Below are 15,002 nucleotides of genomic sequence, written 5' to 3'. Positions count from 1 at the left end.
TGCTGTGGTGGTGGACGAGGCTGGTGTAAATATTTATTGGAATATGTGTGTTTTATTAGATTCCTGTTTATCACTCATCGACACGTGCACATAAAATATTTTTAAAAAATATCACCAAACTTTTTGTATTTTGTGTTAATATGTAGTAAAATATTTTAAAATGTTTGATTTCATGGATGTTAATTGTAATAAAGAAATGGATCAGGCAATAGGTTTCAAGCTCTTTTTATTTTAAGAGTAAGGGCTCATGGGAACTGTAGTAAAGCTGCTGTTCTATCAGCATAGCCCTTGTTTGTTTCACTCTGACGTAGGTGTCAGAAATTTGCATGAAGCAGTGACTTCGCTTTTTGCTTTTGCACTGAGTTGGTTAAAGAGTTGTGGAAATGGCCCTGACATTAACCTCTCCTTCCCTGCTCCTCCTTCATGTGTGTTTTGGCAGGTTAGACGCTTTAGGTGTGTCAGTGCTTTCCCAAAATAAAGACTGAATGACGTAAACCATAGATCCTCTGTAGCCTGTAGGGCAGGGATAGTCAACTTGCTTTATGCAGGGGCCACTTTTGCAAAATGACAGGAGACCAGGGGCCAGTTTATATACAAACAATAGTATTTATCAGTATATATGATAAATGAATTGCTTGTTTTCAGCCTTTCTACATTTGCTGTCCTCACTCATTTGAATGTTTTTTAAAGGGTGAAAATATAGTGTTTTTAAAAAAATAAAAGCATAAAAGCAACAGAACACACTATATTGTGTAAAAGAAATATCTAGTGACCCCTCAGTTTTTTCCTTGGGTGTCTTAAGGGGTTCCTACACCAAGGTTGGGAACAACTGTCTTCAACAATGCAAATAATTGTAAATAATCTTGATTTTTCCACCTCTTGTCTGCACTTTTGCCTTTTTTAATGGTGATTTTTTTTTTTAAATTGTAAAATAATTCATTTGACCTTTTTATATATCTTTTTTTGTCATTACTCCTTTCTGTATCCTTTATTATCTTTTATATTTTATTGTGTGAATCTTCCTTACTTCACTTTCTGGGGTTTTATTTTGAAAACATCATGACCGGAAGTTACGTGTCCCCTTGTGTTTTGACGCGGCACAATGCGGAAGTCAGCTGTCATGGCTACAACATCATGTAAAGAGCAGAGTTTTAAAGCGGCTCTGTGGTAGCTCATGGCAGCAGAGACAGCCGGAGGTGTCAGCGGGGCTCCGGCCTGTCTGTGTGTCCTCTGCGGGCTGCCTGCTGCCGGGAAGTCCACGCTGGCCCGGAACATCGTGACAGCCGCCGCACAGCGAGGATGGAGAGCCGGGGTGGTGCCGTATGATGATCTGATCCCAGAGCAGGCTTTTCAGACCAGAGTGGAGGAGGACGGTGTCACACTGCAAGAAACTGTAAATACTTTTAAACTAGACTGGTCCTAATCTAGTAGCTACCACAAACTACCAATATCAGTTAGTAACATTAAGAATTAACACATTAAAAGTAACAATAATTGTATTATGGTAATAACACAGGGACGTTGCAGCAAAGTATAATTATTTATTTAAGGGACATTACATGAGGTGATAGAGGAGAGGAGGAGAAAAAGTACTATAATATATATATAATTATTATTATTTAAGGAAAAGGGCCAAAAAAAATAGTGGTTGCAGCATCTTACATGTGACTTTTTTTCTGGTTTTCGTAGCTTTTATAATATTTAACAGAAAGTTTTTGGGTTTGGGTCTGTTGGTCAGACAAAATAAGCAATTTGAATATGACAACTGGATTTATTATTTTATTTATTCTTATTTATTAATTTATTTTTCCATTTTGTTCAAATTTAAATAATTAGTAAAAGTCTAGTTTGCAGGATTTAGGGGAATATATTGGCAGAAATGGTATATAATATTCATAGCTATGTTTTTGTTACCTTAGAATGAGCCACAGAGTGGATCCCACAGAGCCCCTAAAGACCCAAAATGTGATTTTAATTTATTATTTATTGTTTTTGTCTTGTGCACAAAAGACAGTTATTTTACAGGAACAAGTTATTACCTTGAGGAAACAAATTATTATCTTGTATGCAAATTTTATGTTGTGGGGACAAGTTATTATGTAATGAATTTGTTCACATAGATAAACACAGATAAACGGAAGCGCACAAGATTTAAACAAAAAAATTTCACCTTTTGGGACTTTAGGGGCTTCGTAGGGATATAGACAGTTGCACATTCACGCCGGCCTTCTACACGCTTGGTACATGGGAGAAGTTTAAATCTTGCAAACTCACTGCTAGACAGGCCCACCGTCAGGGGGGTCAAAGGGTACAGATGACCCTGGTCCAAGGCCAAGGGGAGACCCATGAAAGGTCTATGGTTGACCCTTAAATGGGACCAAGAACAGCAATTTACTAACAGACTTAAATCACTGACAATACAAGTTATATGTGTTTCAATGATAAATAAATGTAATTTTATAGTTATAACATATTTTGATTTTACTTTTCTCTAATCATTCATTGGAGGATATTTTCTCAGCCCAGGACACACATGTGATTACTGTTTTTCAAAATAAGAAAACAAGGTCTTAACAGTATATACAAGACAAGTAGATAGAAAATACACATGGAGATATGATTAATTGAATTGTATTCGCAGGAAGTATAAAAATGTATAGGGATCCTCCCCATTTCCTAATGGCTGGCCTGCTGCTAGATGCCACTAAATCCTTCATACTGGACCTTTAAGTACACATACACACAGTGATGTGTCCACATCAGTATAGTTTTGTGCCATAACAATGTAAATTCAGTTTCATATCTCCAGCATGCACTAAAAATGTTTATATTGAGCAGATGTCTTTCTTCCTTCTTTTCAGCACACTGAATGGAAGTTACACAGACAGGCAGTTTTGCGCTGCATTGAGCAGTTCTTGGAGAAACCTCAAGTTTTGGCCGAGCTGCCGAGCAGCTGTCAGATCAACAAGGCTGCATGGGAGCGATGCGTTCAAGCTCTACTGTGGCCTGAAGCTTTGGACCGCTCACAGGCTGAGCGGGCACCACTTCTCCTTCTACTGGATGACAACTTCTACTATCCAAGCATGAGATATGAAGTGTACCAACTTGCAAGAAAGTGTAAGCACTCTGCTTTCTTTTCTGTCTATAGCATAGGCCACTAACTTCATAATCTGTTCATAAAGGACCATATGGTCTGACAGACTAATCTGTCTGTTGTGTTTTTAGATTCCTTGGGATTCTGCCAGGTGTATCTGCAGTGTGACTTGGAGTCCTGCATCAGACGAAACCAGAGCAGGTTTGCGCCCATTCCCACTGAGGTGATAGTGGAGATGGTGAAGCGTTTGGAGTCTCCAAATCCACAGAAGAACTCGTGGGAGACTAGCAGCATTTCACTCAACACCACAGACAATTTGTCTGAACGTGATGTGTAAGGCAGCAGAATAAGCAGCTTTAACACTTACAACTGAAGTTTACAAACATAAATCATGTATTAATGAGTTCCCTCCATCTGTTTCTCTTCCTGTCTGGCTTGTCCTCAGCCAGAGGGTGATGGAGTTGATCTCCTCGGCGCTGAGCAACCCGCTGAGTCCAGCTGAGGACAACACAGAGCAAAAGGTGTGTCGACGTAGCTCCCATCAAATCTGTTAATAGTGGACTTTAAAATAGATCTTATATCTTATGTAATATCTCATCTGTGCAGGAGGCGGACCGCCTGAAATGTGCCACCAGTGTTGTTCACCAGACTGACCAGGCCTGTCGACGCCACATATCTGAAGCCATGAAGACTGCCAGAGGTCAGCTGCGAGCTTCATTAAAGGGACAGTTCAGATTTTTTGAAGCGGGGTTGTGTGAGGTACTTATCTAGTCTGTGTATTACCTACAGTAGATGGCGGTCGGCACGCCCCCAGTTTGGAGGAGCAGGCAGGAGTACTGGCACAGAAGCTAAGCAATGTGCTGCTGTGGATGGGGGCCGCAATGAAACGCGTTTTAGCTACCCTAAAAAACTCAAGTGTATGCGATATATAGAATATTTTCACCACTTTACGTCACCAGCAGACAGCCGTTTCCAACAGGGAAGTAAAGCCGTTACCTATGCTCTCTTCAATGCCACCAGACTCCGTTGACAAAAACAGTAATTTTAACTCACAGAACACCGGAGCTGCTGGTCTGCCGCTGCCTCGATTAGTTTGTTGGTGTGACACTGAGTCATTTTTTTTCATCCAACTTTTGTTGCACGTCTAAAAACATGTTTGCAGATAGAAGTTGGATGGGACTGTGTGTACCACTCTTTTAATGAGACACAAACAAGACAGAAGTGCTAATAAACAGTGTTTGGCTACTGTTGATGCACAGAGCAGCCATCTTGGATTTTGAGGTGGGGTGTGGTCAATCGCACAATTCAATTTCAGGTGGGTGTTCCAGTTGAAATGTCCAAACCAGAGACTCAAAAATACCAACTTTACAGTGCAAATTGAACACACCATAAACACATTTTGCTGCTGCCCCCCTTCCACAGCAGTACACTGCTTAGCTTCTGTCTGCTTCTCCAAACCGCCGTCTGCTGTAGGTAATACACTTACTGTGGATAAATCCTCATACAGCCCCACTTGAAAACATCCGTCCCTGTCATACTACACATTTGAAATTTTCTTTGTCATTTGAAGCCCAGTGTGATGCTCATTCTGTCCCTTTAACTTCAGAGAATCAGTTACTTCCTGAGCTCATGAGGTCTTTGGCCGCTCAGCTGAACGAATCCAAAGCAACGTTTCTTCACAACCTGCGGACACAGCTGCTCCAAGAAGCGTCTTTCACCCAAGACGAGGACACTGACGTGGAACGTGTGGTGAAAAGAGCGATGGACGTTTTTGATCGGGACACAAAAGAAATCCTGCTGAGAATCATAAATGAAAATAAATGACTTGAATCGACTCGTGAATTTGCACAAAGGCAGGTTTAATCACATCAAACGTCACAAGAGAATCTGTGACACTGTGTTTAAATGTAAATAAAGTGTGATCTTTGTGGCACTGAGTGAAACAGAGAATGTATGAATAATGTTTTATCTTGTAATAAAAAAAAGAATTTATTTCCTCAAAACTTATTTCAAACTCGAGATACAGGGATACACTCATCATCTACACAGTTTGCAAACATGGTGTCAGCATACAAACAATGTTCTTACAGAGAAATAAGACCCCATTGATCTCAAACTTTCACTTAATGTCCATAATGAGGTAATTACATACACAAGTCTTTACTTTCAAACGCTATTAAATTAAAATTAACATTACTTCACATTACATCTTCAGGATCTTTACAGTGTCTCGACATCAATCAATCAATCAATTTTATTTATAAAGCCCAATATCACAAATCACAATTTGCCTCACAGGGCTTTACAGCATACGACANGACATCTGCTACTCTACACAGAAGAAGTGGCTACGGTGAATTTAGATTTTGTGCTTCAAAACTGGTACCACAAAATGACTCGCGACAACTGATGAATATAAAATTGTTTGGGTATAAATAAGCAACAAAAACACTATCGAAATGTTATCTAAAATAGTGACTGATTTGGCCGACACCTTTTGCAGTCTACGGCGTGAGGTATAAATAAATATCAGAAGAGCAAGCAGAGTTTTAATGAGTCTGGCTGGACACACATTTATGTTCTGAGCAGAAAATTCAGTCTCTTAACACCTCACTTCAGTTTCTCATTGTGAAATATGTCAAACTAATTTATCTGAGATGGAAACTATGATGTATAATTAGACTAACAGGCCATATACAGTACAGATGGTGGACAAAATTATAGTTTAACAGCTAAACTTCAATGTCCAAAGCAGTGTCTGAATGCTCCAAAATGGCCAATAAATTATGAAATAGTAAAATTTAAAAAAATCGATGCAACCTAATATCGCAATATTTTTGTGTCACAGTATTGTATAGTCGTACGGTGCCAAGATTAGATTTTTTTTTACTATATAAATGAATAAAATTACAAATAAGTCAGCTTTTGGTACACGATCATTGCTTTTTCAGTCCACTAGACATTTCTTTGCAATAAAAGTGACTGAAGTGAGATGAACAGTCTGAAAACGTATTAAATAAGACAGATGTTGACAAAGTTTTCCTTTGGGGACATAATTTACAGTTGAAAAAGGTAATAAATGACAATATATTTTATCGCGATACTCAGCATATCGCAACATATTTAAAATCGCAATAATATTGTATCGTGACTCAAGTATCGCGATAATATCGCATATCGTAAATCTTCTGGTGATTCCCACCTATATTCAACATTAATTATTCTTAGACAGTAACATTTAAACTTAGTGAAAGGCCTGGTTTTGTGACTCCAACAGTTTGACTACCTGTAACAGGCTCAAAGATTTCACTAGCAAGATGTCGAAAAAGTCAAGCATGTGGACAAAGTGTGGCAAACACCCAAACTGCAACAGCTTAGCCATGTTGCAAAGAATTCTTTCTTTCTAGCTATTATGGCTCATGTGACTGTGACCTGCATGCTAACAAAGAAGCTAACGGTCACGTAATTTTAGGTGCAACAACTGAAAACTGAAACTGAAAATGCTCCAAAACTAGTATTCGGGACAGCCCTGGTAACAGCTCCATGATGAATACCGAGCTGTGGCTCATAATGTTTGGTGTTCAATACTGTTTATATTTAATTTAAAATGTCTCATATGGAGCTGCCTGTGTAGTTGTGATTCACTACGGGAGCTTAGTGAAATCCTGGCGACTCTGCAGAGTATTGAGACACTAATATATCAAACATAAGCAGCTGCACTGGCGTAGAGAGACAGTGGTCATGATGCCACTTTGCAAAACTAATACTGACTGCAGGACGAGTTGAAATTACATTGAGTGAGCTTAGGGCTGGGTGACATGGAGAAAATCAAATACCCTGATACTGATATTACGACAGTATTGCGGGCTGACTAATTGTGCTTTCACAGAATATTTACACAAGATTTTTTATGTAATGATGAGTAATGTGAATACAATGACTACGTGATTTAAGTCAAATAATAGAACACCTAGAAGAGTTCATAAAATTGCATCACTCTACTGTAATGAAGCCTTTAAAGGAATAATTCACCCATAAAATGACCATTTGTACATCAATTACTCACCATGTATCATGTTGAATTCATGAAGAAAACTTTGTTTTTCTCATATGCCTCCACTGTGAATGGAGAATCCAAAAAAGGCGAATATTCCTCATGGATTGAGGTAAATGGTGACCATGTTTAACATCAGCAACACGATATCAGAACATCCAATTACACATTCGCACACAACTCCTGCAGTGTAAGTCTAAAGCAAAATCTAGTCGTCCATCACAATATCTAAATAATATTGGTATTTTGCCTGGGTCTAAGTGTATCTTGTATTACAAAATGTTTCAGTAGTTTCGTCCAGCCTTTGTTAGTATCACTCTAAAACTAATATGAAAAGCTCAAAGCCATGTAGACACGCAGTGAGGCAACAATATAGTGAGTATAAAATGAAAAGGACTAGTAGTAAACTGTGTCAGATGCTGTATAGAAGTTTAAAAATGCAAGACTCCATACGCGTCCATGTTGCCTGGAATCACTTTTTGTGTTGTCCACGGGCAAAATGACATGAAAAGTCATACTTGTCTATGCACATGTGGCCACAGATGTTGCACTGGAAAGGATGTTCATAGCCATGGCAGCCCATGTGAATCGTGTAGAGGATATTGTCCACAAAATGAATGTCACAGTGCTGGCATTTATGTAACAGCTGTTGGTCCGGTGTGGTCAGCGCAGGGGCGGGTGTGCTCGGCTGGCTGTTGCTAACGCTCGCAGTCAGAGTGTTCACGTTGTTCTCAAAGCCGAGGCCGGGGGCGGGGCTGCAACTCCCGTGGCCTGAGGCGGGAGATTGATTTTTATGAGGTGAAGTTTGAACTCCATTTGAACACATGGCAGCATGTTCGCTAGAGACCTGCTGTATGAGAATGGGCTTCTCGTCTTTTAAGGACTCCCTGTCTGGGGATGCAGGAGTCTGAGACTCAGGGTGAAGGTCGGCTAACTGGCCAGCGAGTGTAGACAGCTGGTCCAGTGGGTTGTTAAAAGTCAAACCATTAGCACCTCTGTCGCGATCATCTACCTTGGGAAGGTTCTTATACTCGCTGCTATTCAGATGGTGGTGGAACTTGTGAGACAAGTCGTTCAGATAATCCGACTTTGGCATCACCATGGAGGGAGGGCTGAAGTTGATAAGGAGCCGTCTGCCGAAGCCCAGCGAGCCCGTCCTCTTCTGCAGGGAGCTCAGCATTCTCTTGTTGGCGAAAGGGGAGCGGGCGACCCTCGTGGGCAGGAGCTTGTGGCGGCGGCGACGGTGGTGCGACAGGTTGCTGCGGTCGCTGCAGCGGAAGGCGCAGAGGTCACACTTGTACGGCTTCTCTCCTGTGTGCGAGCGCATGTGGGCTTCCAGGTGGCGCTCGTACGCTGAGGCAAACGGGCACAGCTGGCAGCGATGAGGCTTTTCTCCTAGGCCACAAACATGACAGAAAATGATAATTGGGGATATTACCAAGTATATTTTACTGTGAAAGAGTAAACAGCTGTGAAGCAGTGAGCAAAATGTATTATGTGTTCCAGACAAGGCATTAAACAAAATGAGGGAAGATGTTGTAGACAAAAAAGATCTTCCAGTCATCAGAGTAAAAAGGTAAGCACAAATTAGCAGGTGCCGGGCAACTGGCCCATCTGCGGTGTGCCAAACAGCATAGAAGAAACACTCATTTGTAACATGAAACTGCTTTATTCAGTGTTTTTGTAGGTTTAAATCACCTGGTCCTTTTGTTTTGGAGCGGAAGAGACCTCTGTGGTTAATTCGGCTCCCGGTAAAAACCTCCTGAACAATGAACACTTAAGGAATTCTAACTGGGAAAAGTTTCAGCTGGTTGCAATTTGCAATCCTCATAGCTAGATGTCACTAAATCCCCCTGAATCTTACACACCGGACCTTTAAAACCACTGACAGGTGAAATGAATAACACTGACCATCTTGTTACAATACAATGTTCTGCTGGGAAACCTTGGGTCCTGGCATTCATGTAGGTGCCACTTGACACACACCACCCAAACACCGCTGCACACCAAGTTCACCTCCTCATGGCAACAACACTCCCTGATGGCAATGCCCCCTGCAGCAACTCACCCAGATCCCAATCCAATACAGAATTTGCGTGACAGGTTGGTACCCCACTTTGCAACTGAGAGGACTCAAAGGATCTGTTGCCAGACACTACAGCACACGCCCAGAGGTCCTGTGTCAATGTCTGGACAGGTCAGAAGCCCCACCATGGATCAGATTTGGCTCTGACCATACCAGGGATGCTCTATCAGATTGAGATCTGGGAAATTTGGAGGCAAAGTTGACGCCTTGAGCTCTTTGTCACATTCCTCGGGCCACTTCTGAGCAGTTTTTGACTGCAGCATGGCACATTGTTCTGCTAGGGAGACCACTGAAGGGATGTGCTTGGTCTGCAACTGTGTTAGGGTGGTTGGTGCGTGTCAAGTGGATGAAAGGTTTCCCAGCAGAACATTTAAGAGGATGATTAATGTTAATAACTTAATCAGTCAGTGGTTTTAATGGTGTGGCTGACTGGTGTACATCAGCTCCTCAGCACTGTCAGACACATGTTTGGGCATGGTGTTGTCTCAGTGAATGAATGCAGTGTCAACACTGACCTGTGTGGATGCGGATGTGCTCTATTAACCGAGCCATGCCCTTGTTGGCATAGCTGCAGTAGCTGCACTTGTACTTCCCATCGCAGGTCCTCTCCAGGCCGTCCATCTGTACCTCTGACCCGTCCTCCATGGGCAGGCTCACCTCCACAGACGGAGGGTCCAGACCATTCTGCTCACTCCTGGGGGCAACTAAAACCAAAAATGGCTTTTAGGTATGACTCTTAATTTATCAAAGCTGTGCAAGATATTCTACTGCATCCCTACCGGCTTGAAACTGCTCCCCTGCCTCCTTCTCTCCGCAAACAGAGCCTGAGATCATGTTGACATGCTGGGTTTGCTGGGTCAGGTACTCTTGGAATTCCTTCACAAAATCCACAGGCTCGGTCTTTATCTCTTCCATCCTCCTTCTTCAGTGTTTCACCTAAAAACATCCACAGATATCTCAGTAGACGTGTGACAACTCTACTTTCACTTCTGACTGCTGATAACCTACAGAAACGTTAGCTAACGTAGCTGCTAACTATAATATGATGGCTAGCTCAAAGCTACAACAACAATGCTAACGCGCTTAGCTAGCTAGCTCAACCGTTTACGTACAGCAGTTTCCATTAACACCGACTATCTAACAAAACCTCAACGTAATTCATGTCTTACCTCTTAGCGTCTGAGCAACATTATCGCTAAGCAGAGAGAAGTGTGAAATTTAGGCTCATGGGATAAAATATTCGGCTAGAATTGTAACCAAGTGAACGCTTCCGGTTTGGTTTTTACGTATTTGGTAAGAGTCCCAACAAACGCAACTGTTGCCTTCAGGGCTGTGGGGGAGAATGAGTTCATCTTTATGTCACATACAGAGGCTTTGTTTCAACTCATCACCCAGCCCATTCCACAAGTCCACCCCATACACTGAAATACACAGACTCTCCCTAGTTATACGAACACATTGTTTTTATTAAATCAAATTCCTCTTGGATTACAACCCCCCTCCCTGTCACAATACATTAGTGTACGTATAAAATCAAATACAAGTGTAGTTTTTCCGACTGGCACAACGGGCACCTGAAGGCAGCATCATTCCAGTGGTCGTTCTCATACGCGCATGTAAACATTTTGTAACCTGTCATGGCGGCACCGTTGGTCAGGATTTTCTCAAAGGTGAGGCTGAATTTTATTGACATATTATTATTATTTGATGGGATTGGGCACTGGTATAAATATCTTTCCACTGTATCGATCTTTTATCATTGAATTACGTAACTTACGTACCTCGGCTGGCTCTTGTTGACGTAACTAGCTAACACGGCTAACGCTAGCATAAGAGCAATGAAACAAAATGATTTATTTAGTCGTGAATGATGGCCCACATGAGAGTTTAGCACCGTTATTTAAAGTGTGCATTGTCACCAACACGCTGACAGGCATGTCCACTGTTGTCTGTCCTGTTCTCAGTCGTGCAGGCAGCTCTCTCGACCCTGGGGGGGAGCCTGCCAGGCTGGATGGAGGTGCAGGTCAACCAATCCCTCCCCAGATGTGGCCTCAGACAGAGCAGCTGGAGGGGTCGCCTTCCCTCCCCTGCAGACATATTCAGAGGAGGAGAGCATGATGAGGGAAGCAGGTGAGATGCACGTCTTGTAACACACAGACAGGGGAGTAATTAAAGGAAACAACTGAATAAAAGAGTGGAGAAACACTTCAAATACAGATACTTCCGTGCTTTAGGAGTTACTGACTGGTTTGGTGAATATGAAAATGACGTAAATAAAATGCCAAGGACTTTATAGTCACCAGAGGCCTGTGTATTCACAAACATTCTGTGTTCAAACACTCAGGGAGCTCCTAACTTAACATAAAAACGTTTAGTAAGGAGTCTTTGCTTAGGAGTGATTTAGGAAAGTTCTCAGAGCAACACTGAGCAAGGAATGGACAGAAACTTTTACCTTAGTGAGGAGGTGTGGTTGACCCATTTGCTAGGTGCGATGCTTTCTTTTAACAGATGTGATTGGCTGTCACAGACACACCCCTTTGTGAGCCTGCAAGTAGTGGACACCCAGTGGAAATGAAATGGCTCTCCAGCCAATAAGTAATGTCAAATATTTAATTATTAATACGAGGGCAATTTGTGAAGAAGTCCTTTATAAATAAGGGCAATAAAGACAGTGGATGACAGGATGAGGTTCTGTATAAAAAAGCAAGCTTCATTCATAATTTGTTTGTCAGTGCACCAATATGTGGCTTGAAGGTGAATTTGTTATGGGTCCAGATGCCTAAGTATTTATAGTGTGGAGCTTGTGCCATTTAGAGTGCAGATTTGAAGAGTACTGTAGTTAATGTTTTTGGCAGCATATATTTTGTTTTGTCGGCATTTAATACAGGTTTGACATTCATAAGTGCTTTTCGTTTTCAATTGCCGAAGTGACAGAGTCAGCCCAACAATATAAAATAGTGTCATCAGGATAATAGTGGACATTCCAGTTTTGCAAAGACAAAGCTATATCATTTATATATACAGTGAATAGCAGTGGTCCTAAGACTGAACCTTGTGGGAGACCTTTTGTTAGTGGGGTTGTAAGGGTTTTATAAATAAATGAGGGAATATCTTGTGGAGGAGTGGGATTTGTCCCCTTCAATAGAGCTACATAGACTTCTCAAGTAACACTGAAGCTGTTCTGGAGGCTCATGGTAGCCTGACTCCGTACAGAGGCACTTGATGTTGGTTTTTCCTTTAATTTCTCACCCATCTGTGTGTCCTACTGCTGCTGACAGCTGGAGACAGACACTCCTAAAACACTAAGCATATGTCTTCTTCTTCTTTGACAGTTAAAAAATACGCACAAGAGCGCATTGCTCCGTTTGTGTCAAAGATGGATGAGAATTCTGCCATGGATGAGGAAGTGATCAAATCTCTCTTTGAACAGGGCGTATGTAACGCATTTCATTTTGATGTGTCATAACACTTAATTCCGTGTTGGTCTTTTTTTCTATCCAGTGACTCTGATATTACTTTCACAGCTCATGGGCATTGAGATCGACCCAGAGTACAACGGCACTGGCTCCACATTCTTCTCCTCCATACTGGTCATTGAGGAGCTGGCGAAGGTGGACCCCTCTGTGGCTGTGCTCTGTGACATCCAGAACACACTGATCAACACACTGGTTTCCAACCTGGGTACAGCAGCTCAGAAAGAGCAGTACCTCAGCCGACTGTCAACTGACATGGTGAGCAATTTGCTATCGCTCAGTGTATGGCAGCCATGACAGGAAGTTGTTAGATGACCAACTACACAATACTGTGGATCTCTTGCTGTGTCTATTCTGCACTTTACTTCACTTCCTTGTATACCTGTGTCATGACACACAGGTTGGAAGCTTCTGCCTCTCTGAAGCAGAGTCGGGGAGTGATGCCTTCGCTCTGAAGACGCGCGCTGAAAAACATAAGGACTATTACATCATCAACGGATCCAAGATGTGGATCAGCAATGCAGAGCATGCTGGTGTTTTCCTGGTGATGGCCAACGTAGACCCCTCTGCTGTGAGTAAATGCTCCTCTTACTGTTCATGTTGCCTTTTGTCAGACAAGAAAGATCCACAACTTACTCAGTTTTTCATAGTACTAGGAAAATCTTAAAGGGACAGTTCACTCCAAAATAAAATATACATATTTTTCCTCCCACCTGTAGTGCTGTTTACCAGTCTAGATTGTTTTGGTGTGATAGTTGGAGATATTGACTGTAGAGATGTCTGCCTTCTCTCAAATGTAATGGAACTAGATGGCACTTGGCTTATATATTAAATAAAGACCTCTTTAACTCAGTCTCGACAAATGCTTACCCCTGTAATGTACAAAACATAAAGACAAACTCACTTTCGTTTCCCAGGGTTACAGAGGTATCACCTGCTTCATCGTGGACCGGGACTCGCAGGGTCTTGAGATTGGAAAGAAGGAGAACAAGCTCGGCCTGCGTGCGTCATCCACCTGCCCTCTAAACTTTGACAATGTCAAGGTACACTGCCAAGCACCTTGTACTGCACCGAACCGATGTGGAACAAATGCGAGCTGTGACTTTTACTAACTTTTTGCTTTTCCTTGTAGGTACCAGAGAAGAACATTTTGGGGCAGATCGGTCAGGGGTACAAGTATGCTATTGGAATGTTGAATGAGGGCAGGATTGGAATCGCAGCTCAGGTAAAATATTTTCATTCAAATTATATACTTAAAGGATGACTTTGGTGTTTTTCACCTTGGACCCCTTTTCTGCCTGTTTTTGTGTCGAAGTGACAAATGGGAACATTTCAAAGAGGGCTGCAGCTGACAGCAGCAAAACAGGCTGCAATGTAACCACTTGGGGCAGGTGCACACCTTCAATGTACGTCGCTAAAAGTGTTGTTTTTGCCTCTGACAGGTTCAGATTTTTATTCTTATTGTCTGGCAACATATGGAGAGGAGCCCTACAGAGATAGACCTTTTTGTCAAAGAGTACGATCCTTTTTGTTTAACCAGAAACAGCCTCGAAATCTCCATCACCAAACTCACCAGACTTCATTTAAATAATCATTAATTTTAGCATGTATAGAGCCAGCATAGTTGACCTCTAACTGGGTGACTTGAGGGTTTATTTAAATCAAACCAGAACTGGTGATTGTTAAAACGGTTGTAAGAAGAACCAAGGCATTTTTTTTTAGATTTATTTGGTGTCTATCGACTTGGATGAAGAATGTTTTACAATAATAAAATCGCTGCTTATTCAAATGGAGTCTGGTAGGTTTGGCCATAGGGATTCTGGAGGTGTTTCTGGTTAAACAAAAAGGATCTTACTCTTTAACAAAAAGGTCTGTCTCTGTAGGCATCCATTCCATCATGTCATCAGACACTAAAATATTATTATCTGAGCCTGTCGGGTAAAAACAAGCACTTATAGTGGACATCAATCGACGCTGCAGACATGTCCCGAGTGATTACATTGCAGCCTGTTTTGCTGCTGCTAGCTTCAGTGTTCTCTCTTACTTATAGACCAATTTAAAAACATTTGGTTCCCATTAGTCACTTAAAGGGCCAGTGTGTAATATTTGGCATGGTTTATTGTCAATCTGAATCTGAATCTGAATAGTCTACCCATTAATATGTTTATACAAGTGTATAATCGCTATAAAATAAAATTCGTTTGGTTTTCGTAGCCTTATAATTATGCTTTTATATATATATATATATATATATAGATATATATATAGATATAGATATAGATATATATAGCAAGG

General features: G+C 41.6%; 3 protein-coding genes across 3 annotated transcripts in view; 2 read left to right on the top strand and 1 right to left on the bottom strand.

Moving 5' to 3' along the window:
- Positions 1–1,090: 1,090 nt before the first annotated feature.
- Positions 1,091–5,086, top strand: LOC126400193 (L-seryl-tRNA(Sec) kinase). The gene is made up of 6 exons (XM_050060753.1): positions 1,091–1,393; positions 2,862–3,117; positions 3,226–3,427; positions 3,540–3,615; positions 3,701–3,794; positions 4,701–5,086. The coding sequence occupies exons 1-6, from the start codon at positions 1,175–1,177 to the stop codon at positions 4,916–4,918; spliced, it is 1,065 nt and encodes a 354-aa protein (XP_049916710.1). The 5' UTR covers positions 1,091–1,174; the 3' UTR covers positions 4,919–5,086.
- Positions 5,087–5,418: 332 nt separating this feature from the next.
- Positions 5,419–10,544, bottom strand: LOC126400192 (zinc finger protein Pegasus-like). The gene is made up of 4 exons (XM_050060752.1): positions 10,404–10,544; positions 10,014–10,170; positions 9,750–9,938; positions 5,419–8,543 (listed from the first exon to the last, which is right to left on the bottom strand). The coding sequence occupies exons 2-4, from the start codon at positions 10,147–10,149 to the stop codon at positions 7,621–7,623; spliced, it is 1,248 nt and encodes a 415-aa protein (XP_049916709.1). The 5' UTR covers positions 10,150–10,170; positions 10,404–10,544; the 3' UTR covers positions 5,419–7,620.
- A 239-nt stretch (positions 10,545–10,783) lies between these two features.
- acadsb (acyl-CoA dehydrogenase short/branched chain) overlaps positions 10,784–15,002 on the top strand; it is an 8,029-nt gene continuing 3,810 nt past the window's right edge. The window contains exons 1-7 of the mRNA XM_050060751.1: positions 10,784–10,904; positions 11,199–11,364; positions 12,567–12,667; positions 12,759–12,965; positions 13,108–13,278; positions 13,625–13,750; positions 13,840–13,932. Coding sequence (XP_049916708.1) covers positions 10,872–10,904; positions 11,199–11,364; positions 12,567–12,667; positions 12,759–12,965; positions 13,108–13,278; positions 13,625–13,750; positions 13,840–13,932 — 897 coding nt within the window. The 5' untranslated portion in view covers positions 10,784–10,871. The remainder of the gene's footprint in view (positions 10,905–11,198; positions 11,365–12,566; positions 12,668–12,758; positions 12,966–13,107; positions 13,279–13,624; positions 13,751–13,839; positions 13,933–15,002) is intronic.

This window comes from Epinephelus moara, chromosome 13 (genome assembly GCF_006386435.1).
Source record: "Epinephelus moara isolate mb chromosome 13, YSFRI_EMoa_1.0, whole genome shotgun sequence".
In the NCBI taxonomy this organism is placed as follows: domain Eukaryota; kingdom Metazoa; phylum Chordata; class Actinopteri; order Perciformes; family Serranidae; genus Epinephelus; species Epinephelus moara.
The sequence above is the reverse complement of the archived record's forward strand: the minus strand, read 5'-3'. Positions and strand labels throughout refer to the sequence as shown.

Bases quoted from the DNA above. Each gene is read 5' to 3' on its own strand.
- LOC126400193 (XM_050060753.1), top strand. From the start codon at position 1,175: ATGGCAGCAGAGACAGCCGGAGGTGTCAGCGGGGCTCCGGCCTGTCTG. The intron at 3,118-3,225 runs GTAAGCACTCTG...TTGTGTTTTTAG, and splicing joins GTACCAACTTGCAAGAAAGT to ATTCCTTGGGATTCTGCCAG. The intron at 3,795-4,700 runs GTCAGCTGCGAG...CTTTAACTTCAG, and splicing joins AGCCATGAAGACTGCCAGAG to AGAATCAGTTACTTCCTGAG.
- LOC126400192 (XM_050060752.1), bottom strand. From the start codon at position 10,149: ATGGAAGAGATAAAGACCGAGCCTGTGGATTTTGTGAAGGAATTCCAA. The intron at 9,939-10,013 runs GTAGGGATGCAG...TTTTGGTTTTAG, and splicing joins AGGGGAGCAGTTTCAAGCCG to TTGCCCCCAGGAGTGAGCAG. The intron at 8,544-9,749 runs GTCAGTGTTGAC...TTTGTGGCCTAG, and splicing joins GCACATCCGCATCCACACAG to GAGAAAAGCCTCATCGCTGC.